Genomic DNA, 25,102 nt, shown 5'->3' with positions numbered 1-25,102 from the left:
CGACGCTCACGTAAAGCTTCTAGCCCTGGTCCGACACAAATTTTCATTGTCATCATTCCCTTAAACAACTACGAACACATTTCATATATTTCATGACGGCTATAGTCGCCGCAGTGCTTTCTCCTCCTGACATGCATGCACTCTGAAAACCCCTCGTCATAGTGCCGTAATACGCCGGTACAGCTGCCGAAGCAATAAGGCGAAGCCCGTTGGTAGAGTAAAGTACATACAACAGGTTGTCATGAAGTTTTAATCAGCAGTTGGAATCACCAAGGTTACGTAATTCTTTCTTTGTTTGCAGGCTACAGTCTCAGGTACTTCAGTGTGTGACAAGGCTGCAGACATTGCATGCAAGGAAAAAAAAAAACAGAACTTTATTTTTTGAAGGTGGTAATTAAATGAATACAGCAAGCACTTAAGAGTGTCCCGAATATTCGTAATTTGCGACCATATAGCGGGTTCTTGCAATTTTAGAGCTAATTTCAGCGAGGTAAACACAGTCTTTCTTTGGAGATTTGGCAGGGGCGCGGACGCATAACGTAGGTCTTCCTCTCGCCAAGACCACAATAAACCTTACAGTCAAGGCACTAGAAGCAGCAGCGGCGCCACTGCTGTCCAAAGGCCTTAATTTCGCACCGACTACGAGAACCTTTCCAAGAAAAGAGGTCGTTAGCGGTGAGGAACAGGCAATTCGCGATCTTCCCGCAGAGCCAGCGGAAGAGATAAGGCAAGAAACGCACGGGATTGTCAGCGTGTCAGGAACGCCGAAAATAAACATCACAGCAGAATAACGCAGAACGCTTTGCACCACGTGTGCACTATCGTGCTGTCGGCTGACAAATGGAATTCGACGGTTTTATTGTGCGCCAGCGAATATCATCAGGAAATCTGCGGTGCTGCAGGATTCAGGGTACAAGAAACTCACAAAGGCCGTGACAATAGCCTCGACGAAGGAGACCGTTGCTCTTCTGAAGAACTCTGACGTCCCACCGGAACTGGTAAACAACTACAACGTTAGACTCTAACACCTCCTCTCCAGCAGGGGCTGTCGAAAGTTGAAAAGGAGGAATGCCACTACTTCCCATAGTAACACCACTAGATAGTGAGCGCCATCAGCTCATCGCCGTATGGACTGGCCAAGTATCTAGCAGAAGTACTGAACTCTTTGCTAGGGCACTACGCCCTCTACGTGAAGGACTCGTAAGAGTTTATGGGTTATCCTTCGTGGCGAGCCGCAACCGTGTCAAACATTTCTATTTCCGGCATTTCTGTTCATTTATTTCACACACTCATGATTTCGGCTTTATAGCCACTTTCTGTTACAATCTGAATTCTCAAAAACTGTCTGACATGTCTAAAGGACATGCCATCATCAAAATAACATTTATTTGGTATTATAAATCAGTCGTTATTTGAATATTGAAGTTAATGAAGGACATTCTAGTCGAATAAGATGACCTGCTGTTGAGCTTTGATGTTATTATTCATTCTAGTGCCCCTGAAAGATTCGTTGTCCTTCCTGGAGCAAATTTTCGAGCCACAAATAGCGAGACGTTGGCAGCATTCTCTCACTACCACTCACTTTCAGTGGGGCGGTCGTGTTTACGAGCAGGTAGACGGTGTGACCAGGGGTCTTCCCTAGCGAACGTTTCTTTTTCTTACGTTTAAGTCATGAGTCGTGTGGATGGTTGATACGATAAATCACATTCGAAATAGCCAGAATAAAATCATTAACTTCAGTTTTCTAAGATTTAAGTATAGTTACCCATCACATAAATCCCCAATGCATTATCCTTAATGTACTTAGAATATAACACAATAGAACTGTAACAAGGAGTGACCAGCAACATCAACCGTAGTTCACAATAAAGCCAAGAAAGAACAAGTAGTGAATATGTATTCAGGAAAAATAACAATATTATGAAAAGGATATTTTCTAAATGGTTCAAATGGCTCTGAGCACAATGAGACTTAACATCTGAGGTCATCACTCCCCTAGAACTTAGAACTACTTAAACCTAACTAACCTAAGGACTGATGACGTCTGATTTTAAGTCCCATAGTGCTTAGAGCCGTTTTGTTTCATCATCTTTCATAAGATGAAGTTAAGTCTGCTTCAGATACTGATGTTAGTTTCCACTCACGAAGAGCACAGCCCTTTTCTGTTACCTGCAGGCTGTACATACTTTACATCTCTCCGCATACAAAATGTCATCGTCCTACATCTCTTTGTACTGTGGGAGTGTAGTGATTATCTTCACTACTAGCAATGCTATCGAATAAAGGTAAATATTTGTTGGCAAAGTAGATGCATGTATCCTCAGTTGCCCATTTCTCCGACTAAGATTGATATCAAGCTGTATACAATACTTCCAATCATCGAAACAACTGCTACAATGAGTTCTGGTTCAAATGGTTCTGAGGACTATGCGACTTAACTTCTGAGGTCATCAGTCGCCTAGAACTTAGAACTACTTAAACCTAACTAACCTAACGACATCACACACATCCATGCCCGAGGCAGGATTCGAACCTGCGACCGTAGCGATTACTCCGTTCCAGACTGTAGCGCCTAGAACCGCATGGCCACTCCGGCCGGCTACAATGAGTTCTATCTGACGCTATTTTCATATTTAGCGTAAAACTTTTAAAAATTATGGCCCTTTCATGGCTTTAACCTGTGTTTTTCTTATCCGTATTCCCTAGCGCTATCCGTTGCCACGCATCTGACAACGCTTCTGCTGAGCATCTTGTACAGCGGAAATCACCACTAAGATTTGCCATGAATAATTTTATTATGGTTGGGGTTGTATTTCATGACTGGTAGTAGACAATCAAGATATAAGATACGGAGCCATTTGCAAGAGTTCCACAATCCTTAGTTTTGAGCGGGTTTAATGACGTTGCAGCGAGCTAGGAAAACGATGTCCGCCCTTGCAGAAATCTCTGCTCTAAATGAGTGCAGCATAAAAGCATCAATTTTCTTAAGGTTTCCACTATCAGCGTTCACAAAATTCCTGTCTATTATTACTTCAAAGTTGCAAAGCGTTTTCCATCACTGAGGGGGCAAACTATTTGAAGAAAAAGTACGTAAAAACCTAGTGACTTCGGTTACCACTCCTGCAACACACCTAAAGCTTCGTCTTATTTATAGTCAGTGACGTCACAAGAACTCCAGCCAATAACAGAGCGTATTCGATCACTTGATCAAATCTCGATCTTTAATGATTTTTAAGCTTTAATTATATATAAATCAGAGATCTTTTGTGAGAATATTGACCGTAAATGCGATTTGACTGTTATGATCACTCGGAATAAAAACAATCCGAACCATATTTTTAGCATAGTAATATGGCCTATTGCGAAAATGCTGTCGGTGGAGGATTCTGTGCGCTAACTGACCTCTCGACTCTGTCCCCTAAATGTTCTATGGGATTCATGACGGGCAATGTGGATGGTCAAATCAATCACTCGAGCTGTCCAGAATATTCTTCAAACCAATGGCGAACAGTTGTGATCCGGTGACATGTTTGGTACCAAGAATTCCGTGAATGAGCGCAAACGGTCTCCAAGTAGTCGAATAGAACCATATCCAATCAATGATTGGTTCAGTTTGACCAGAGGACACAGTCCATTCCATACAAACACAAACCACTCTGTTGTGGAGCCAAAACTTGGGTCGGTAATCTGTTGCCATAGCTCATTAACGCCAGATTTAGCCACACTGTCCTGACAGATATGTTCGTTGTACATCCCACATTGTTTTCTGCGGTTATTTCACGCAGTGTAACCCATTGAATTGCAGAGCCATATCACTGACCTCAATTTGCAGTAGGAGTTTGGAGCATATACTGCACTCGAATATTATGAATCACTTTCAAGAAAATGACTTATTGATACATAACCAATACGGATTCAGAAAATGTCTTTCTTGTGCAACACAGGTAGTTATTTATTCCCATGAAGTAATGAGTGCTGTCGACAAGGGATCTCAGATCGATTCCATATTCCTAGATCTTTTTAAAATGGCTCTGAGCACTATGGGACTCAACTGCTGAGGTCATTAGTCCCCTAGAACTTAGAACTAGTTAAACCTAACTAACCTAAGGACATCACACACATCCATGCCCGAGGCAGGATTCGAACCTGCGACCGTAGCGGTCTCGCGGTTCCAGACTGCAGCGCCAGAACCGCGCGGCCACTTCGGCCGGCTATTCCTAGATCTCCAGAAGACTTTTGATACCGTTCCTCACAAGCGACTGTTAATCAAATTGCGTGCATATGGAGTATCGTCTCAGTTGTGTGACTGGATTCCAGGTTTCCTTTCAGAGAGGACACAGTTCGTAGTGATAGACGGTAAATCATCGAGTAGAACAGAAGTGATACCTGGCGTTCCGCAAGGTAGTGTCATAGGCTCTCTGCTGTTCCGGATTTACATAAATGATCTAGGTGATAATCTGAGCATTACCTTTATATTGTTTGCGGATGACACTGTAATTTATCGTCCAGTAAAATCATCAGACGGTTGTCCGCCCCCGGTAGGTGAGTGGTCAGCACCGTTATCTACTATAGAAGATGTAAGAAGAAGGGTTAATGAAGGCGGTAGTAATCAAAAACTTATATTATTTATTCGTGGAAACGCTATCCTTAAGGCCCGGGTCGAAGATTTTCTCCGCTCAGGGACTGGGTGTTGTGTTGTGCTGATCATCATCATTTCATCCTCATCGACGTGCAAATCGCCGAAGTGGCGTCAACTCGAAAGATTTGCATCCGGCGAACGGTTTACCCGACGGGAGGCCTTAGTCACACGACATTTCAATTATCAGACGATCATTTACAATTACAAAATAATCTATAGAGAATTTCTGTATGGTGCGAAAAGTGGCAATTAGCACTAAACAAAGAAAAGAGCGAGGTCATCCACATCGATACTAAAAGAAATTCGATCAATTTTGGGTATACGATAAATCGCACAAATCTAAGGGATGTCAATTCGACTAAATACCTAGGAATTACAATTACGAGCAACTTAAATTGGAAAGACCACATAAATAGTATTATAGGGAAGGCGAAACAAAGACTGCGCTTTGTTGGCAGAACTCTTGGAATGCGACAAACCCACTAAAGAGACAGCCTACATTACACTTGTCCGTCCTCTGGGGGAATATTGCTGCGCGGTGTGGGATCCTTACCAGGTAGGATTGACGGAGGACGTCGAAAAAGTGCAAAGAAGGGGTGCTCGTTTCGTGTTATCGCGCAATAGGGGTGAGAGTGTCACTGATATGATACGTTAGTTGGGATGGCAGTCACTGAAACAAAGGCGCTTTTCTTTGCGGCGAGATCTGTTTACGAAATTTCAGTCGCCAACTTTCTCTTCCGAATGCGAAAATATTTTGTTGACACCCACCTACGTAGAGAGAAATGATCATCATAATAAAATAAGAGAAATCAGAGCTCCAACGGAAACAATTAGGTATTCCTTTGTCCCACGCGCCATTCGAGAGTGGAATGATAGAGAAGTAGTATGAAAATGTTTCGATGAACCCTCTGCCAGGCACCTAAGTGTGAATTGCAGAGTAACCATGTAGATGTAGATTAGCTGTAGATGAATGTTGCTTGTCTGTTAGCACTGACAACTCTAAAGCCGTCGGCACACGGACCGTGCATCTGAGCGTTGAGCGTGCCGAGTTTCTGATGTCATAGCGTGGAATAGCACGTTCGGGAATCTTCCCGAACGTGCAGAGCAATATCTGGCATGTCAGATACTCTGAGTGTGCGTGGGAGCGTTGACCAATGAGGTGGCACAACACCACCTAGGTCACACGCACGCCGTCTCCCTTCAGTACAGAATTGTGAGGCGCCCAATTGGCATTCATTTCAAGCCTATATGTATGTATGCCGTTTCTGAGCACCAACAAACTGAGAATCACTGGAAAACCCGTTGCTAACTGTGTGATTCGTTCCAATAAAATATTGAGAAACATCATATTCGTGGCAAAAGAATTATTGTAAATTGCGTTTTGTGAGGGTAGACTATCTGAAGGCAGCGACACCTTGACGATCCACCCAAAACGCATTGTTCTTGGTACAATTCGTTATAATTAAATTTCAATTAGTAACAAAGCTACGATTAAGGTTTTCAGGAAGGATAAGATAATATGATTAGATACCAAGAGAGTGCTTTTCGTGTTTAGCGTACTGAATAGCGTCACTCTTTTGTACTGAGTTGTTTGTTGGGGCGGTGGTTCGCGTCCTGACCCATCCAAATTTTTTCCTAACATTTGCATTTTTATTAGGCTCTGATACTTTATTATTAGTTTAATATATGGATATACTATGATATTTGATGTTATGTAAATAAAAGTTCACCTTTTTTGAGGGGTGACTTTGTTCGATTGGCTTAATCTACAGGACAGCTTGCGCTACTTGCATAAAAATATTTTCTCCTTTTCCTATTATACTTCGTAATTCACATGTTGCAAAGATTCTGCTACCGGGTAGGCACAGTGATCGAGTAAGACTGACCTTGGGGTTTTACTAAAATGTGGGAATGATGAAATAATGTTTATTTTATGCGGAGAAGTATTCCAAATTTGTACCGCACTGTTTGTAATGGAACTTTTAAGCCTGTGTCCTTACTGATTGGACATGGTGCTTTCCTTTTCGTGGACGATGGAGGAAAGGTACGTTTTAATATAGCTACCGTGGGAATTTTACGCGCGCCAGTTGAGTAAACAGTGTGATTTACAAACTAGAAACATCCCTAACTGCCGCTGGAGTGTGTTGCGATCGCGTATACCACGTTGGGGCCCACGTACCGTATGCACAAATCGCATCGTTCCTGAGCGTTCAGCAGCACGTTGAACTTGGGACGCTCGACGTTAACGCTCGACAGCACGGTCCGTGTGCCGACAGCTTAAGCGAACGCCGCTGCTCTCGGTCGTTAAGTGAAGGCCGTCGGCCACTCCATTGTCCATGGTGTGATGTAATGCCCGAAATTTTGTATTCTCGGCACACTATTGAGACTGTGGATCTCAGAATATTGACTGCGCTAACGATTTCCGAAATAGAATGTTCCATGCGTCTAGTTCCAACTAACATTGCACATTCAAAGTTAATTACCGTCGTGCGACCTTAGTCACGTCGGAAATCTTTTCACATCAACCATCTAGTACAAACAGAAACTCCACCAATGCATTGCCTTGTACACCTTGTGTACGTGATACTACCACCATCTTAAATCACTTAATAAAAGCAAATCTTCTGGGCCAGACTGTATACCAATTAGGTTCCTTTCGGAGTATGCTGATGCATTAGTTCCATACTTAACAATCATATACAACCGTTCGCTCGACGAAAGATCCGTACCAAAAGACTGGATAGTTGCACAGGTCACACCAATATTTAAGAAAGGTAGTAGTAGTAATCCACTAAATTACAGGACCATATCGTTAAAGTCGATATGCAGCAGGATTTTGGAACATATATTATGTTCGAACGTTATGAATTACATCGAAGAAAACCATCTATTGACACGCAGTCACCATGGGTTTAGAAAACATCGTTCCTGTGAAACACAACTAGCTCTTCACTCATATGAAGTGTTGAGTGCTATTGACAAGGGATTTCAGATCGATTCCGTATTTCTGGATTTCCGAAAGGCTTTTGACACTGTACTACACAAACTGCTCGTAGTGAAATTGCGTGCTTATGGAATATCGTCTCAGTTAAGTCACCGGATTTGTGATTTCCTGTCAGAGATGTCACAGTTCGTAGTAGTTAAAGGAAAGTCATCGTGTAAAACAGAAGTGATCTCTGGCGTTCCCCACTGTAGTGTTATAGGCCCTTTGCTGTTCCTTATCTATATAAACGATCTGGGAGACAATCTGAGCAGAAGTCTTCTATTATTTGCAGATGTCGCTGTCGTTTATCGACTAATAAAGTCATCAAAAGATCAAAACAAACAGCAAAACGATTTAGAAAAGATATCTGAATGGTGTCTGCAGCTCGTGGTCTCGCGGTAGCGTTCTCCCTTCCCGAGCACGGGATCGATTCCCGGCGGGGTCAGATGACTGCGTGTTGTGTCGTCATCATCATTGATCCCCACTACGGTCGGAGGAAGGCAGAGGCAAACCACCTCCACTAGGACTTTGCCTAGTAAAGCGGTGCGGGTGTCCCGCATCGTCCCCTACGCTCTGTCAATGAGTATGGGACCTCATCATCATCATCATCATCATCATCATCATCATCATCTGAATGGTGCGAAAAGTGGCAGTTGACCCTAAATAAAGAAAAGTGTGTGCTCATCCACATGAGTGCAAAAAGGAACTCGTTAAACTTCGGTTACACGATAAATCAGTCTAATCAAAAAGCCGTAAATTCAACTAAATACCTAGGTATTACAATTGCGAACAACTGAATTTGGAAGGAACACATAGAAGATGTTGTGGGGAAGGCTAACCAAAGACTACGTATTATTGGCAGGACACTTAGAAAATGTAACAAACCCACTAAGGAGACTGCCCACACTACACTTGTCCGCACTCTTTTAGAATACTGCTGCGCAGTGTGGGATCCTTACTAGATAGGACTGACGGAGTACATCGAAAAAGTTCAAAGAAAGGCAGCACGTTTTGTATTATCGCGAAATATGACAGAGAGTGTCACAGAAATGATACAGGATTTGGGCTGGAAATCATTAAAAGAAAAGCGTTTTTCGTTGCGACGGAATCTTCTCACGAAATTCCAATCACCTACTTTCTCCTCCGAATGGGAAAATATTTTGTTGACACCGACCTACATAGGGCGGAACCATCACCACGATAAAATAAGGGAAATCAGAGCTCGTACGGAAAGATATAGGTGTTCATCCTTTCCGCGCGCTATACGACATTGGAATAATAGAGAATTGTGAAGGTCGTTCGACGAACCCTCTACCAGGCACTTAAATGTGATTTGCAGAGTATCCATGTAGACGTAGATGTAGATCTGTATTGTGCATATCGCTATCCCATGATTTTAGTCACCTCGGTATACAGGGTGAAAAATATTTAAACCGATAAACTCTGGAAGGTTGTAGGGAACATCAAAACAAATATTTTTCCCTAATGTCATTCTTTCCTATGAGGAGTATTTAAACCGGTAGAGGAAGATTTCTCTGGCTGAAAATTAATTAAACCAACAAACACTTCTCCATTTTTTATGACCAAGAGACAACATATTAACGCAACCCAATTTCAATTACAGTAGATTTTCAAAAATGCCTCTATTGACACGTAAACAAAGGTTACACCGTCGGATCATATTCTGTCTGACACGGGCAGAAACCCCAGGAGTATCCTGAATTGTTCCTGCTGCTGCTACTATCCGGGCAACCAGATCCTCTTCTGATGCAACAGGAGTTGCGCAAACAAGGTCGCGCATCTCTCCCCACGCAAAAAAGTCCAGAGGGGACATATCTGGGGATCGAGCAGACCGTGGTACAGAACCACCTCTGCCAGTCCACTATTCTGGGAACCGTCGGTCGGGGAATCGATGCACACGACGACTGAAATGTGCATGTTGGATCCACATGCGATGTCTTGTAGGGAGCGGGACGTCTTCCAGCAATTCTGGCAATGCTCTGGTGAGAAAATTGCAATAGCGCCTGCCATTTAATGGCCTAGGTAGCAGATACGGCCCAATTAAACAGTCCCCAACAACACCGACCCACACATTAACGAAGAATCGCATTTGATGAGTGCTAGTAACTGTGGGATGTGGGTTATACTCACTCCAAACATGCGAATTGTGCATGTTGATGACTCCATCATGCCCGAACGTTGCTTCACCGATAAGCAACACAGAGGAGGGAAATGTAGGATACATTTCACATTGTTCCAGGAACCGCTGCGAAAGCGGTGCTCTGGGTGGATAATCAACTGGTTCCAGGTTGTGGACACGCTTTAAGTGAAATGGAAGTAACAACTGCTCTCGAAGGACTGTTCTTACATTCGTCTGATTCGTTCCCATGTTAAGCCCGTCTTACACGGAGCAAGGTTCGCCGCAAGTTTGCGAGATGGCGTGCATGCCTGCCGGCTTGCAGGGAAAGGAGCCGGCTATATTCTATGCCGAAGCTCTCCCACGGTGCAAGATCGGCAGCTAGTTGTGTTGTGATCGGCTGCATGTTGTATCGAACGAAGATGGCTGCTTCAGATACAGATGTTCAGAGCAAACTGGCATTATTAGCTATTTTGGTGCTAAACGATGCAGAAATGCATGCTAATGAGAGAAGAAGAAAGAAAGATTGGACGAAAAACTGGATTAAGAGGAGAAACGCTGGAAAAGGTGTGCTCTCCATGCTTCATGAAGAGTTGAGGTTAATTCGCATTACACCTACTTTTGTTTGAAAAGTATCACCATTTAATTACGGTTTGATTTTATAAATATACCAGTTATGACTGTTATATACGACTTTATTTTATAGGATAGAAGATCGTACATCCTTTACCAATTTTATACGAATGGATGTATTGGTATTTGCAAGTCTTTCGAGTGCCTCTGCACGCAAGTGCTTGTAATAATAGTTTACGCTTTTCACGACGTACAGACACTGTTCTTCCCTATAAGTACGTATAAATGCTTCAATCGCTTCCTTGGACCACTGCGGTGCCATTATTTAATAATTATAAGAACTTCCTACCGCACCTCACAACAGCAGAAAAGCGACTATCAACAAAGGCTTCCCACCCAAGCTTTCTGCGTCTGACGTCACAAACAAAACGCCTCATGATTAGCCAACGCAGGTAGCACGCAGGGAACCTTGCAAGAAGAATAGCACCGGACCTATCCTGGAAATCTTACAAGGTTCCCAGCAAGGTAGCCCGCTAGCAGACGACGGAGCCCGCAAGGTAGCCGCCGCGCGTGCCAGCAAGGAAACTTACAGCGAATCTTGCTCCGTGTGAGACGGGCTTTACGTGCAATTGCACGAGTGCTGATTGAAGGATCCCGCTCCATATGCTGCAAGACAGCTTACTCAATTGCAGCGTTCTTACCGTGTGACGGCGTCGCTGACCCGGTCTCACGCAGACGTTGGTACACAGCAGCAAAGGTCGTATGATGCGGGATACGGCGATTAGGATATTGTTGTTGAAAAACCCGCTGTGCAGCTCGTCCGTTGTGGTGAGCAACGTAGTACGCACCAACCATATCAGTGTACTCACTCCAGGTGTATCGCTGCATTAGTAAACAGAGACAATGCACTACTACACTAGTGAACAGCAGTTGCCTACAACTGAAGAGCGTAATACGGCCTCCACCGATTTAAGTAATCCTTATAGGAAAAAAAGACATTAGGGAAATTTGTTTTGATGTCGGTTTAAATACTTTTCACCCTGTATAACACCGTCACGTCAGGCTGATGTGTGAATCGACAGCGGCTGTTTGCAGGTAGCGGCCTACCTTCGTCGTCGACGGTGAAGAGCCCGACGCCGTCTCCGCCGCGGATGGAGTAGGAGACCCTGGAGTCGTCGCCGCGCGGGTCCGCGTCCGTCGCACGCACCGTGGTCACCAGCGTGCCGGCCGGCTGGTTCTCCAGCACGGCTGCGGCCCACACGAACTCCCCGAACTGCGGCGCGTGCACGTTCTCGTTGACGTCGACCACCTCGACGACGACCGTGGCGGAGGAGGAGAGCGGCGGCGCGCCGCGGTCGCGAGCGCGCACCACCAGCGTGTGCACCTGCCGCTCCTCGAAGTCGAGCGGCGCCGCCGTGCGCACCGCCCCGGACAGCCGGTCCACGCTGAACGCCTCGTCGCCGTCTCCCGCGCCGCCCACCAGCGAGTACTGCACCTGCGCAGCCGCCGCCGCGTCATCCATTAGCTCCCGGACGGGCGCGAGGACAGTGTCAGATGTGGCAAGTAGCGTAGCTCCACTTGCTGTGCAAAGTGTTACCATAAGACCGTGCAAAAATTTAACAGGACTTACAGGATACTCCACATAACAATTTGAGACAGCGAACCTGGGTGGAGGAAAGGAGAAAAGGAAAGGAGAAAAGCGCGATTAGATTAGCGTAGAATGGGAGACAGAAAACGAGAGGAGTTCTTGTACTTGAGAAGGGAAGTTGGTCGTAGGCTACGGGCAAAGAGGGATTATTTGAACAATCAAATTGAAAAAATGGAAGCAAACAGAAAAACAAAAAAATTAGGGAACTTTACCTAGACATAAATGGGTATACGAAGCGGTTCAAGGCTAGGACAAATGCACTTTGGCTACTCCACACAACAATTTGAGACAGCGAACCTGAGTAGAGGAAAGGAGAAAAGGAAAGGAGAAAAGCGCCATTAGATTGCGATAGAATGGAAGACAAAACGAGAGTAGTTTTTGAACATGAGAAGGGAAGTTGGTCGTAGGCTACGGGCAAAGAAGAGGGATTATTTGAACAATCAAATTGAAAAAATGGAAGCAAACAGAAAAACAAAAAAATTAGGGAACTTTACCTAGACATAAATGGGTATAGGAAGGGGTTCAAGGCTAGGACAAATGCACTTTGAATACTCAACACAACAATTTGAGACAGCGAACCTGGGTAGAGGAAAGGAGAAAAGGAAAGGAGGAAAGCGCGATTAGATTGCGATAAAATGAGAGACAGAAAACGAGAGGAGTTTTTGAACATGAGAAGGGAAGTTGGTCGTAGGCTACCGGCAAAGAAGAGGGATTATTTGAACAATCAAATTGGAAAAACGGAAACAAACAGAAAAACAAAAAAAATTTGCGAACTTTACCTAGACATAAATGGGTATAGGAAGGAGTTCAAGGCTAGGACAAATGCACTTGGAGGGGATGCCGGGGGAATACTGACAGCCCCCAGTGCTATATTAAGTAAATGGAGGGCGTATTTTGAGCATCTATTACATGTACACCAGGAAGCAGGAAATGAGCAGGCGTACGAAATACATACAGCAGAACCCCAGACACCTGAGCCAACGTTAAAGAAAGTAAGAGATGCAATCAAAATGGTTAATGGCTCTGAGCACTATGAGACTCAACATCTGAGATCATCAGTCCCTTAGAACTTACAACTACTTAAACCAAACTAACCTAAGGACATCACACACATCAATGCCCGAGGCAGGATTCGAACTTGCGACTGTAGCGGTCGCGCGGTTCCAGACTGTAGCGCCTAGAACCGCTAGGTCACCCCGGCTGGCTAAGAGATGCAATCAAAAAATTGAAAAACCATAAGAACCAGGATCAGATTGCATAACTGCAGAATTAGTTAAAAATGGGGGACAGAAAATGGTGGAAGTAGTTCACAAAGTGATAACTAAAGTATGTAACTCAGAGATAATACCTGAAGAGTGGCAAGAGTCGATTCTGATCGCAATTTTTAGGAAGGGCGACAAAATGGATTGTAGTAATTATAAAGGGATATCGCTATTACCAGTATGTTCCAAAATTTTCTCTAATATTCTGCTAAGCAGGCTTACACCAAATGCAGATGAAATTGTGGGGGATTACCAAGATGGCTTTCGGAGGAACAGATTAAATATATACCAAATATTAACATTGCGTTAAATTTTGGAAAAGAAATGGGAATACAATAAACCAGTTCATAATCTTTTCATAGATTTTGCGAAAGAATATGATTCAGTATTGCAATTAAAACTCTATAGAATTCTTTTGGAACTTGGAATACCGAAGAAGTATGTTAGACTTAAAGAAGCGAGTTTGAAAAAGACAAAAGGTAGAGTACGCGTGAGGAAATTGGAATCAGAAGAATTTGTAATAAAGAACGGACTTAAGCAGGAGATGCCCTGTATCCGCTACTTTTTAATTTAGAATATATTGTACGAATGGCAGCAGATAATTCAGAGGGTGTGGAGTTAAATGGAAATATTAAGATATTAGGGTATGCAGATGATCTAACCATCATTAGCGATAGGAAAGAATCTGTTAACAGCAAATGCGAATGCGTTAATCAAGGCTAGTGAAGATGTAGGTCTAAGGATAAGTGACGACAAAACTAAATACCTGGTTACTACTAGAATGCAACAGCAGTAGATCAGGAAATGTTAAGAGTTGGACACATGCAGATTGAAAAAGTGAACACATTTAAGTATCTAGGCGTGGAGATCACTTCGAGAAATGAGATTGAATCCGAACTGAAGAAGAGATTACGGGCGGAAAATGCGTGCTACTTCTCACTGAACAGATTACTTTCATCACGGATAATGCACGACCGCGTGTTGGAGGTCCTGTTCAAATGGCTCTGAGCACTATGGGACTTAACATCTGTGGTCATCAGTCCCCTAGAACTTAGAACTACTTAAACCTAACTAACCTAAGCACATCACACACATCCATGCCAGAGGCAGGATTCGAACCTGCGACCGTAGCGGTCGGTCGGTTCCAGACTGTAGCGCCTAGAACCGCACGGCCACTCCGGCCGGCTAGGAATTTAAAGATTAGAAAACTGTTATTCTACCAGTTATGCTGTATGGGTATGAGACTTGGTCTCTCACTGTGCAAAATGAGAAGCCGTTTCGAGTATTTCAACACAAAATGTTGAGGAAAATTTTCGGCGCAAAAAGGGAAGACATTAGCGGAGAGTGGCGAAAACCGCGTAACGAAGAGGTTCACGAACTCTATTCAAGCCCTGACATAATCAGTATTATTAAATCACGTAGGCTGCAATGGGCGGGTCACGTAGCTCGAATGGATGAGGGCAGGGCAGCGCGCAGAGTACTGGTAGGGCACTTAGAGAGAAAACGTTCTGTGAAGAGACCGAGGCGTAGATGGGAGGACAATATGAAGGCTGATTTGAGGAGCTTAGGTATTGAAGGTGAATGGAAGGAAACAGCCCAAGACAGGGAGAGATGTCGAAAATGCGTTGCTGCGGTAATGTACTCTCGAGTCCGGTATGACAAGTGAGTGAGTGAGTGAACCTGGGGTCGGAGAAGCCAGCTTAAGGAGGTAATGAGAAATCAAAATCTTAAACATGGCTGCGAAACAACAAGTGTGTAAATCTGAAGAGGTTGAAAAAAATCAGCCAACCAGTTGCAAAACAAAGGTTTATTAGCCCTTGCCCTAGATTTCGATATTTCTAAAAATATCTTCTTCGGAAGGAGTGGGCCTTGTTACATCACATGATGACACATTAGATTAGCTGGAGCCTAGAGGCGCTCGTCACATATAAAACTGACAAAACAAGAATTATCCCAAGCCATGGCTTCAAATTACATTTATCGTACTTCAGAATGAATTCTCGTTAGGAAATGCTCACAGGTAGAAGCTATTGTCAATATAAAATTGTAACAGGAGTCACAAGATAAAATATTCGACCACGTTATATGTACAACATGCCAGAGACTGTGGTCTCCGTATCCTCTGAGGTCTTATACACAAGTGACTTTACACCTCCCCAGGTTCAGGTGACATCGCAGGCCATGGAATACGACCTCCCTTTATGGACAAGTAAAGTAGACAAAACCTGCATCGTGATTTCCTAGTGATCAGGCTCGTCCTCCTTGTTTCCTTGCAGGAAATAAAGAATGTACAAGTAAATCAACAGCACAGTACATGTAAACTTGTATGCATGTCAGTTTTGAATAAGATTGAAAACAGTAATGCTAAACAAAGCGGTAAACAAGTTTACTTCTATAAGTCCTTAAGCTGGCTTCTCCGGTTCCAGGTTCCTTACCTCAAATTGTTTAATGGAGCATTCTCTACATCCTGTTATATTTTGATATGTTCTCACGGAAACATCCTGTATAATCACTCCTAACGTAATCTATTTTTTCTTACATGCCCTCTTTTCCAAGCGTAACACACCAGCTATGCCTGTATGAAATTTCTAAATTCCTATTCGTAACTTAATAAATCAGTCTATATTACTGGATATCAGATACGCCGGTTATGCAAAGCAGTTCTTAAGATTCCGTACCGGTACTTCAGTCGGAACAAGCGCAACACCTTTTAGAGTATGACTTTGTTGTCCGTCTGTCTGACTGACTATGTCTGTCCACCTGCTAAGACCACTTTTACTCAGGAACGGGTATGGATGGTGGTTATCGCTGAAACAACCGGTTTTCCAACGCCAGTTTAACCCGACTATCAATACCGCCCAAAGTAACCAGTTTCTGAAATTACCGTTTCGGTTTTTTATTCCTATTATTTCCTGTAACAAAGGTAGAAATTTAACGAAGACGGAACAATTTTGACCCCTTCAGTTTCATAATACATACAATTAAAATATTAAATTATATAGGCAAAGAAAAGGAAACTTATCCTAGTCATCGGTCGCTGCTTTTATTGACGAGTGATAAGTAGCTCACTATTATAAAATCTCCACCATTACTATTTCTATAATTCTGAAGGTGGCAGGGGTAAAATACAGGGAGCGAAAGGCTATTTACAATTTGTACAGAAACGAGATGGCAGTTATAAGAGTCGAGGGATATGAAAGGGAAGCAGTGGTTGGGAAGGGAGTGAGACAGGGTTGTAGCCTCTCCCCGATGTTATTCAATCTGTATATTGAGCAAGCAGTAAAGGAAACAAAAGAAAAGTTCGGGGTAGGTATTAAAATCCTTGGAGAAGAAATAAAAACTTTGAGGTTCGCCGATGACATTGTAATTCTGTCAGAGACAGCAAAGGACTTGAAAGAGCAGTTGAATGGAATGGACAGTGTCTTGAAAGGAGGATATAAGATGAACATCAACAAAAGCAAAACAAGGATAATGGAATGTAGTCAAATTAAGTGGGGTGATGCTGAAGGAATTAGATTAGGAAATGAGACCCTTAAAGTAGTAAAGGAGTTTTGCTATTTGGGGAGCCAAATAACTGATGATGGTCGAAGTAGAGAGGATATAAAATGTAGACTGGCAATGGCAAGGAAAGCGTTTCTGAAGAAGAGAAATTTGTTAACATCAAGTATAGATTTAGGTGTCAGGAAGTCGTTTCTGAAAGTATTTGTATGGAGTGTAGCCATGTACGGAAGTGAAACATGGACGATAAATAGTTTGGACGGGAAGAGAATAGAAGCATTCGAAATGTGGTGCTATAGAAGAATGTTGAAGATTAGAAGACAACTAATGAGGAGGTATTGAATAGGATTGGGGAGAAGAGGAGTTTGTGCACAACTTGACTAGAAGAAGGGTTGGTAGGACATATTCTGAGGCATCAAGGGATCACCAATTTAGTATTGGAGGGCAGCGTGGAGGGTAAAAATCGTAGAGAGAGACCAAGAGATGAATACACTAAGCAGATTCAGAAGGTTGTAGGCTGCAATACGTACTGGGAGATGAAGAAGCTTACACAGGATAGAGTAGCATGGAGAGCTGCATCAAAGCAGACTCAGGACTGAAGACCACAACAAACAACAACAACAACTACTACTACTACTACTACTACTACTACTACTACTACTACTATTATTTCAACATTCCGAATGTTCAACGCTACAAGGTAGGAATCTAAGCTGAATAACTCTATTTTTCGTGTTAATTGGTTCGTTTTCAAGGGTTACAAGCAGATAACGGCATAATTAACAAAATGTTACGGCCGATTACGGCGTGGTCGAATGGATTCCACCTTAAAACCCAATGTTTCGTCCCCATCTGCGGAGGACATTTTCAAGGGAGGTCGTAGCTTCTTTGAATGTCTAATTCGCACCCTGGCTCAGGAATCCACATGTCACTCAGTTTCACGCCCTCTTCCTTCCTATTGAAATTCCGTGGATGTTTTACAATCTCTATGGGTTCTCTGTATAACATTTCATGATATCCGTTTGTAGCTGCCAGTACTTGAATCCTATCGAAATGAATGTGGTGGCCTCCTGACTGCAAAGCATATTCTGCAACAGCTGATGTCTCAGTCCCCCCTCTTCTGCAACTGCTCTTGTGCTTATCTAGTCGTCTATTTTGATCGTTCTTTTTGTAGTACCTCCCCACAACTACACAGAATTCTGTAAGTTCCTGCTTTTTCGAGCGGTTGGCGAGCATCCTTGGCCGATTTTAGGTGAACTTGTATCTTTCGGGTGAGTTTTCAAACTACCGCAGTATTCCGCTTTTTCAAGATTTTTCCTATGCTGTCAGTAACGTAATTAATGAAAGGATGGAAAACTTAATATTTCACCGGCGATTGAGCATCGCTATGATTTCTACGTGGTGGTCTTTTACTCAGCAAACGAATAACAATTCTTGAACATTGCATTGCTGAGATGTTTAATTCTGTGTCAAGAGACTTTGGTTCGCAGATTTTCCTTGCTCTATCCGCCAGTCGTTTCACTATGCGTCGCTTTTGTTGTGGGTCGTGATTCGAATCCCGGCGTAGGTAATGGTCTGTGCGTAGGTTTTCGGTGAACCGTGTGGCCAATGCTATCACCTTCTTCCTTTAAAACTAGCATACCAAGAAAATGCAATCTTTTGCCTGCCTCTACCTCCATGGTAAACTGAATCTTCGGGCTGATCCCCTTGAGATGTTTGTGACAACGACCCAGTTCCTGCCTGCCCGCCGCCAACAAACAAACGTATCATCCACGTACCGGAACCAATATTTAGTTTCTTGTTCGAAGTTTTCAACGCCTGCTCCTCGAATTTTTCCATAACAAAGTTCGCTATAACTGGACTTAATGGGCTCCACATAGTGACATCATCCGTCTGTACATAGAACTCGTCGCTCTGTTTGAAATATGTGGTTGAGAGGCAATATTTAAACAGTTCTCTGACATCGGGATGAAAAATCCGATTCAACTGTTGCAACACTTCACTGAGCGGAAACATAGTGAATAGCGATACCACATCAAAGCTAACTTAACACTTGTATGTCCTCCGGCTGTATCACTATGCCGTTTGATTTACTTGATGCACGAATCCAGTCGGCCCACATTTGGTCATTTGCAGCCAGGAGACCCTCCACATTCAATTGGATAGGAATCAAATACTAGCAGCCACAAGCAGTTACCATGAAAGGTTATACAGAGAGGCGATAGAGATTGTAAAACACACCCGGAATTACAATACGAAGGAGGATGGCGTGAAATTGAATGATATGTGGATTCCGGTGCTGAAGTAGATGTGTACCAGTCTTTCACAGTGGGGTCACAGCAACAACGGACGACGGTAGTCGACAACGGCCAGTTGCGGTCGCGCATTCAAAACCTGTGACGTCACGCCATGAACGGAAGCACGCGGAAGTGGAATTTTGCTGTAGTGAGTAGCGAGCCAGGGTGTGAATCGGACATTCAAAGAAGCTACGATCCCCCCTGAAAATGTCCTCTGCAGACGGGGACGAAACTCTGGATTTCAAGGTCAAATCTACACTCCTGGAAATGGAAAAAAGAACACATTGACACCGGTGTGTCAGACCCACCATACTTGCTCCGGACACTGCGAGAGGGCTGTACAAGCAATGATCACACGCACGGCACAGCGGACACACCAGGAACGGCGGTGTTGGCCGTCGAATGGCGCTAGCTGCGCAGCATTTGTGCACCGCCGCCGTCAGTGTCAGCCAGTTTGCCGTGGCATACGGAGCTCCATCGCAGTCTTTAACACTGGTAGCATGCCGCGACAGCGTGGACGTGAACCGTATGTGCAGTTGACGGACTTTGAGCGAGGGCGTATAGTGGGCATGCGGGAGGCCGGGTGGACGTACCGCCGAATTGCTCAACACGTGGGGCGTGAGGTCTCCACAGTACATCGATGTTGTCGCCAGTGGTCGGCGGAAGGTGCACGTGCCCGTCGACCTGGGACCGGATCGCAGCGACGCACAGATGCACGCCAAGACCGTAGGAGCCTACGCAGTGCCGTAGGGGACCGCACCGCCACTTCCCAGCAAATTAGGGACACTGTTGCTCCTGGGGTATCGGCGAGGACCATTCACAACCGTCTCCACGAAGCTGGGCTACGGTCCCGCACACCGTTAGGCCGTCTTCCGCTCACGCCCCAACATCGTGCAGCCCGCCTCCAGTGGTGTCGCGACAGGCGTGAATGGAGGGACGAATGGAGACGTGTCGTCTTCAGCGATGAGAGTCGCTTCTGCCTTGGTGCCAATGATGGTCGTATGCGTGTTTGACGCCGTGCAGGTGAGCGCCACAATCAGGACTGCATACGACCGAGGCACACAGGGCCAAAACCCGGCATCATGGTGTGGGGAGCGATCTCCTACACTGGCCGTACACCACTGGTGATCGTCGAGGGGACACTGAATAGTGCACGGTACATCCAAACCGTCATCGAACCCATCGTTCTACCATTCCTAGACAGGCAAGGGAACTTGCTGTTCCAACAGGACAATGCACGTCCGCATGCATCCCGTGCCACCCAACGTGCTCTAGAAGGTGTAAGTCAACTACCCTGGCCAGCAAGATCTCCGGATCTGTCCCCCATTGAGCATGTTTGGGACTGGATGAAGCGTCGTCTCACGCGGTCTGCACGTCCAGCACGAACGCTGGTCCAACTGAGGCGCCAGGTGGAAATGGCATGGCAAGCCGTTCCACAGGACTACATCCAGCATCTCTACGATCGTCTCCATGGGAGAATAGCAGCCTGCATTGCTGCGAAAGGTGGATATACACTGTACTAGTGCCGACATTGTGCATGCTCTGTTGCCTGTGTCTATGTGCCTGTGGTTCTGTCAGTGTGATCATGTGATGTATCTGACCCCAGGAATGTGTCAATAAAGTTTCCCCTTCCTGGGACAATGAATTCACGGTGTTCTTATTTCAATTTCCAGGAGTGTATTAGACCACGGCATAATAGCCCGGAGCGTTTTGTTAATTGTGTCATTCCCGGCCGTGAAAATTTACATTTTACAGATGAAGGCATTTTATGTAGCTACAAGCAACAGATTAGCTGCTGTTTATTTTTATTGTAATTATGAATGAACTGTTTAAGTTTGAAGTTTGTTGAAGCTTCTCCCGTTTTTAATCTTTTAAATTATAAGAATGAGTGGTGTCTGTTGTTTCGGACATGTCATAAAAACAATTAACTAACAACGGGATGTCGATTAAAATCAAATGCGGATTAGAGTCAAAATATCTCGAAATAAAATCCATGGTATGACACCCGGCATGTGAAGAATTCTTACACCATCAGATGGTGTAAGAATTCCAGCATCGATCCATAACCTGCTACTACACGTCGAGAAGCTACCGAAAAAAGGTCAGGTAACACGCTATCATCATGTTCCACTGGCTCCTCCCGTTGCTCGCATATACAGGGTGTTTCACTAAATGTGTTTCCGTTCGTAAGTTAAGAAGTAATTGGCGACGGAAATATTTATTGCGGTAGGTCACCATAACAAACGTTACACTGTCTGCTGAGCTATGAACATAGTTTATTGTGTTATTATCCAAAGAGTTACAGCAAAAAGAAACAATTTTTTAAATGGAACAGTAGTTGTTTGTATCGTGCTGGTCGATCTGGGAGGCCAGCCTCATCCATTACGGAAAAGTGGGAGATACGAGGACACCCGCTCTGTAGTTCTGATCTCTTCCCATGTGATTATCATGCCTCCGGTCCCCTAAAAAAGGCCTTGAAGGTCGACGATTCCTGTCGGACGAGGATGTGCAGCATGCAGTTACGGACTTCTGTATGTAGTAGGACACGGTGTTTTACCAAACAGGTATCTTCAATCTGATGCGTCGGGGACGATTGACTGATTGGCGGATTTTACCAGATCAGCATGTCGATTCCGGACTGTAACGGCCTTCTAACTGAAACTTCTTGACCGCCTCTTATATCTGTCCAGCTCGTCCAGCACTACGGTACCTTTCCGAATACCATTCGGAACCTTAACTAGATTGATGTGTTCATTCACCTGCGTATTTATTCATCGTTACTGGTGCACTTTTCCTCTGGTTCGAGTGCAAAGTTTTTGTCTGACTGATGAGTTAAGGAAAGATCGAGTGACCGTCTGATGGAAGTGGGTTGATTGCATTAGGAAACAATGTAGGACCAGTGTGGATACAGTTCTGCACTTCCACCTAATGAACAAATTGCGAGCATACGGAATATCAGAGACTGGTTCGAAGATTTTCCAGAAAACAGAACGAAGCATGGAATTATAAAAAAAATGTTCAAATGTTTGTGAAATCTTATGGGCCTTAACTGCTAAGGACAAACATACACACCCATGCCCAAGGGAGGACTCGAACCAGCCGCACAGTCCATGACTGCAGCGCCTGAGACCGCTCGGCTAATCCCGAGCAGCATGGCATTATCAACGGGCTCTGCCTCGAGACGTAAAAATAACATCGGGCGTGCTCCAATGGAGCGTTATTGGACCATTACGTCTCACAACATACGGTTTGTAATGGTCAATATTTAGCGATATGGCAGGAACATCCATTCGAAGCAAAAATTCTAGCAAACACGGGCTCTTCGCTACTGAACAAGTGCTCACAACCCGTAAGGTACACAAGTCAGTGTTCATGTTTAATTAACTTTTTTTTGTTTTTCCATAACACCACCTTCCCAAAAATGGAAAGAAGAGAGCTTGCAGTAGAAGAGGTTTGTTCCACAGTATCGAAGATAAGGAAGTGAGCTCTTAACGTATGCATTTTAGAGCCTATGTTTACTAAACTTTACTGCTTCGAATGATACCTCCTGTTATATCCTGAATAGTGACCTCCCGTGACAACCTGTATATAAATGAGCTAGTAAATATCATCGGAAGTTACATAAGGCTTTTCACTGATGTTGCCATTGCAGAAGAGGAGAAGCCAGAAAACTGTAGCGAAATGCCAGAGGAGCTGCAGAGGGCCGACGCTTAGTGGAGGGATTAACAGAAGCAAATAGAAACAAATGTAACGGCATAAAGACCCATTATTGTATCAATTAACGATTGCAGAACAATCACTGGTGGCCGAGCGGTTGTAGGCGTTTCCGTCCGGAACCGCGCTGCTGCTACGTTCGTAGGTTCGAATCCTGCCTCGGGCATGGATGTGTGTGATGTCCTTAGGTTTGTTAGGTTGAAGTAGTTCTCAGTCTAGGGGACTGATGACCTCAGATGTTAAGTCCCATAGTGCTCAGAGCCATCTGAACTATTTCAACAATCACAGGAAGAAGTTATTTCCATAAAACAGCTAGGACTATGCGTACGGCGCGATTTGAAGTGGAACGGGCACAAAAACTAATTGCAGTTAAGGCAAATGTCAGACAGATTCAATAGAAGAATCCTCAGGGAAAGTGTTAGACCCACAAAACAGGTAGGCTTCAGAATCCTCTTTCGACTAATACTTGAAAATTGCTCTTCAGTCTGGGATTCGTTCAGGCAGGACTGATAAAAAAAAAAGTGAAGATCCAAAGAAGAGCAGCATTTTTAGTTACAGGTTAATTTAGTATGAGCGAAAGCGTCACGGAGATGCTAAGCAGACTCCAGTGACAGATGATGGAAGGATGGCGCTTTCCATGAGTGTGTGATTTACTGTCAAAAGTTCCGCGAATATACCATCCTAGAAGAGTCATCCAATATATTACATCATCCTAGGTGTTACTCGCGAAAAGACCATAAGCGCAAAATTGAAGAGATCAAAGAGTTCACACAGAGGCTTACCAGCAGTCGCTCTTCCCACGAACCATTCGCGACTGGAAGAAGAAAACAGGGAAGCGACAGTACACAAAGTACCCTCCACCATACACTGTAATTGCCTTGTGGAGTGTAGATGTAGATATAGATGCGTATAGTTGAAGACTATACTGAATGGAGAAGTCTAGAGGAGGCCTTTATTGCATGGTATCAAATATACAACATTATGATCACTTGTCCAAATGAGCTAGCGACATCCGTATCCGTGGGGCCCTCGCAGGGAGGCGAGATTACTTGTTTCGATCGATTCTCGTGTTTTCTCTAATGATTTCGTAACTGAAGACTCCTGGTCGCCATTTCGACTTGGTTCTATCAAACACTCTAATTCACATTTCATTGACAAGAAATCTACAAGCAGCCCGTACAGCTGGCAGTAACAGTAAATATGGCTTTGACAAAGGCTAACAGGATAGCAGGAAAGTCCAAATTTCAGGGACGAGCGCGCTGTTACCTTATTCCATTTCACATACGTTTCTCCTTTATCACGACTTTCCGACACGTCGGAAACTTCTTACTCAAAAGTTAGATAAGGCATACGGCCGTGATTTGGAATTTGAACCTCACGTCAACTTCACTCTTGCAGTTGGTTCAGAATCCCACAACCCAGATACCAGCGCACTGTATTTTTTAGTTAGAAATAAATAAAGTGATGCCTTCTACATCTTGTTTCCATTCGTTTCCGCAGTATCCAGCAAGACGTTAGGAGGGGACAATCAGAATAGCAGAAACAATTCAGCTGCTGTTGAATGACAGGTGGTATCGACCTCTTTGGTGTGCGCAGTCCTCCCCCACCCCCTGCGAATGCTATTCACAGTCCCCTTTCTCGTTATCTCTGCAATTTCTTATTGTTTGAGGTCTCTTTCTTGTTTCTGACACGAGCTTATTTTTTGCTTTTTCAGTCTTCCACTGTTTCCAGCTGTCTCTTTCATGCTTCCCTTATTAGAACAGTAATTTGTGCTTCAGTTATTTTAGGGGACCTCCTTTAATTTTTGGGTGTATCACCAAGTTTCGTTGCCAGCCTTATCTGTATTACGTTGCATCGCCAGCAAGCTCATATACGCACGTTCTTTTTCTACTCGACGAAAAGACTTGTGCTTAATTTCCCTCTAGCGTTCAGAGGGGAAAAAGGCATTTCAGATCCTCAAACGATAATTCCCAAGCGACACATTTGTATCCCGTTAAATTATCTTTTATTTGTTAAATTATGTTTTATCATATAGATAATAAAAATAATGTATCGCGGTTCTGACAATGTTTTTGATTGATGGAAGTCTAACACGTAGATAACGGACTTGATCCAAATACGACACAAAAAAAATTGTGAAACAACCGCAGTATGTACAGATAGTCTTCTGTAAGTATATACATAAAGAAAAATTTGTTAACGTTAGCAACCTGGTTCGTCCACAACACACATTAATCGAAATAAACCCCAGGATAATGCTATTCGTAAAACAACAAAGTTTAGCATTGCAAGTATTGTTAATATTTGGAGCTATTTTACTCAGTTGCTAACTTCAATTCTGTTTTACAGTA

At 44.0% G+C, this 25,102-nt stretch overlaps 1 protein-coding gene across 1 annotated transcript in view; it reads right to left on the bottom strand.

Moving 5' to 3' along the window:
• LOC126412870 (fat-like cadherin-related tumor suppressor homolog) overlaps nt 1-25,102 on the bottom strand; it is an 894,730-nt gene that overhangs the window by 866,182 nt on the left and 3,446 nt on the right. Inside the window, exon 2 of the mRNA XM_050082746.1 lies at nt 11,440-11,827. Coding sequence (XP_049938703.1) covers nt 11,440-11,827 — 388 coding nt within the window. The remainder of the gene's footprint in view (nt 1-11,439; nt 11,828-25,102) is intronic.

The sequence above is a fragment of the Schistocerca serialis genome, chromosome 7 (assembly GCF_023864345.2).
Source record: "Schistocerca serialis cubense isolate TAMUIC-IGC-003099 chromosome 7, iqSchSeri2.2, whole genome shotgun sequence".
NCBI classification, from domain to species: domain Eukaryota; kingdom Metazoa; phylum Arthropoda; class Insecta; order Orthoptera; family Acrididae; genus Schistocerca; species Schistocerca serialis.
This window is presented reverse-complemented; position numbering and strand designations above follow the sequence as displayed.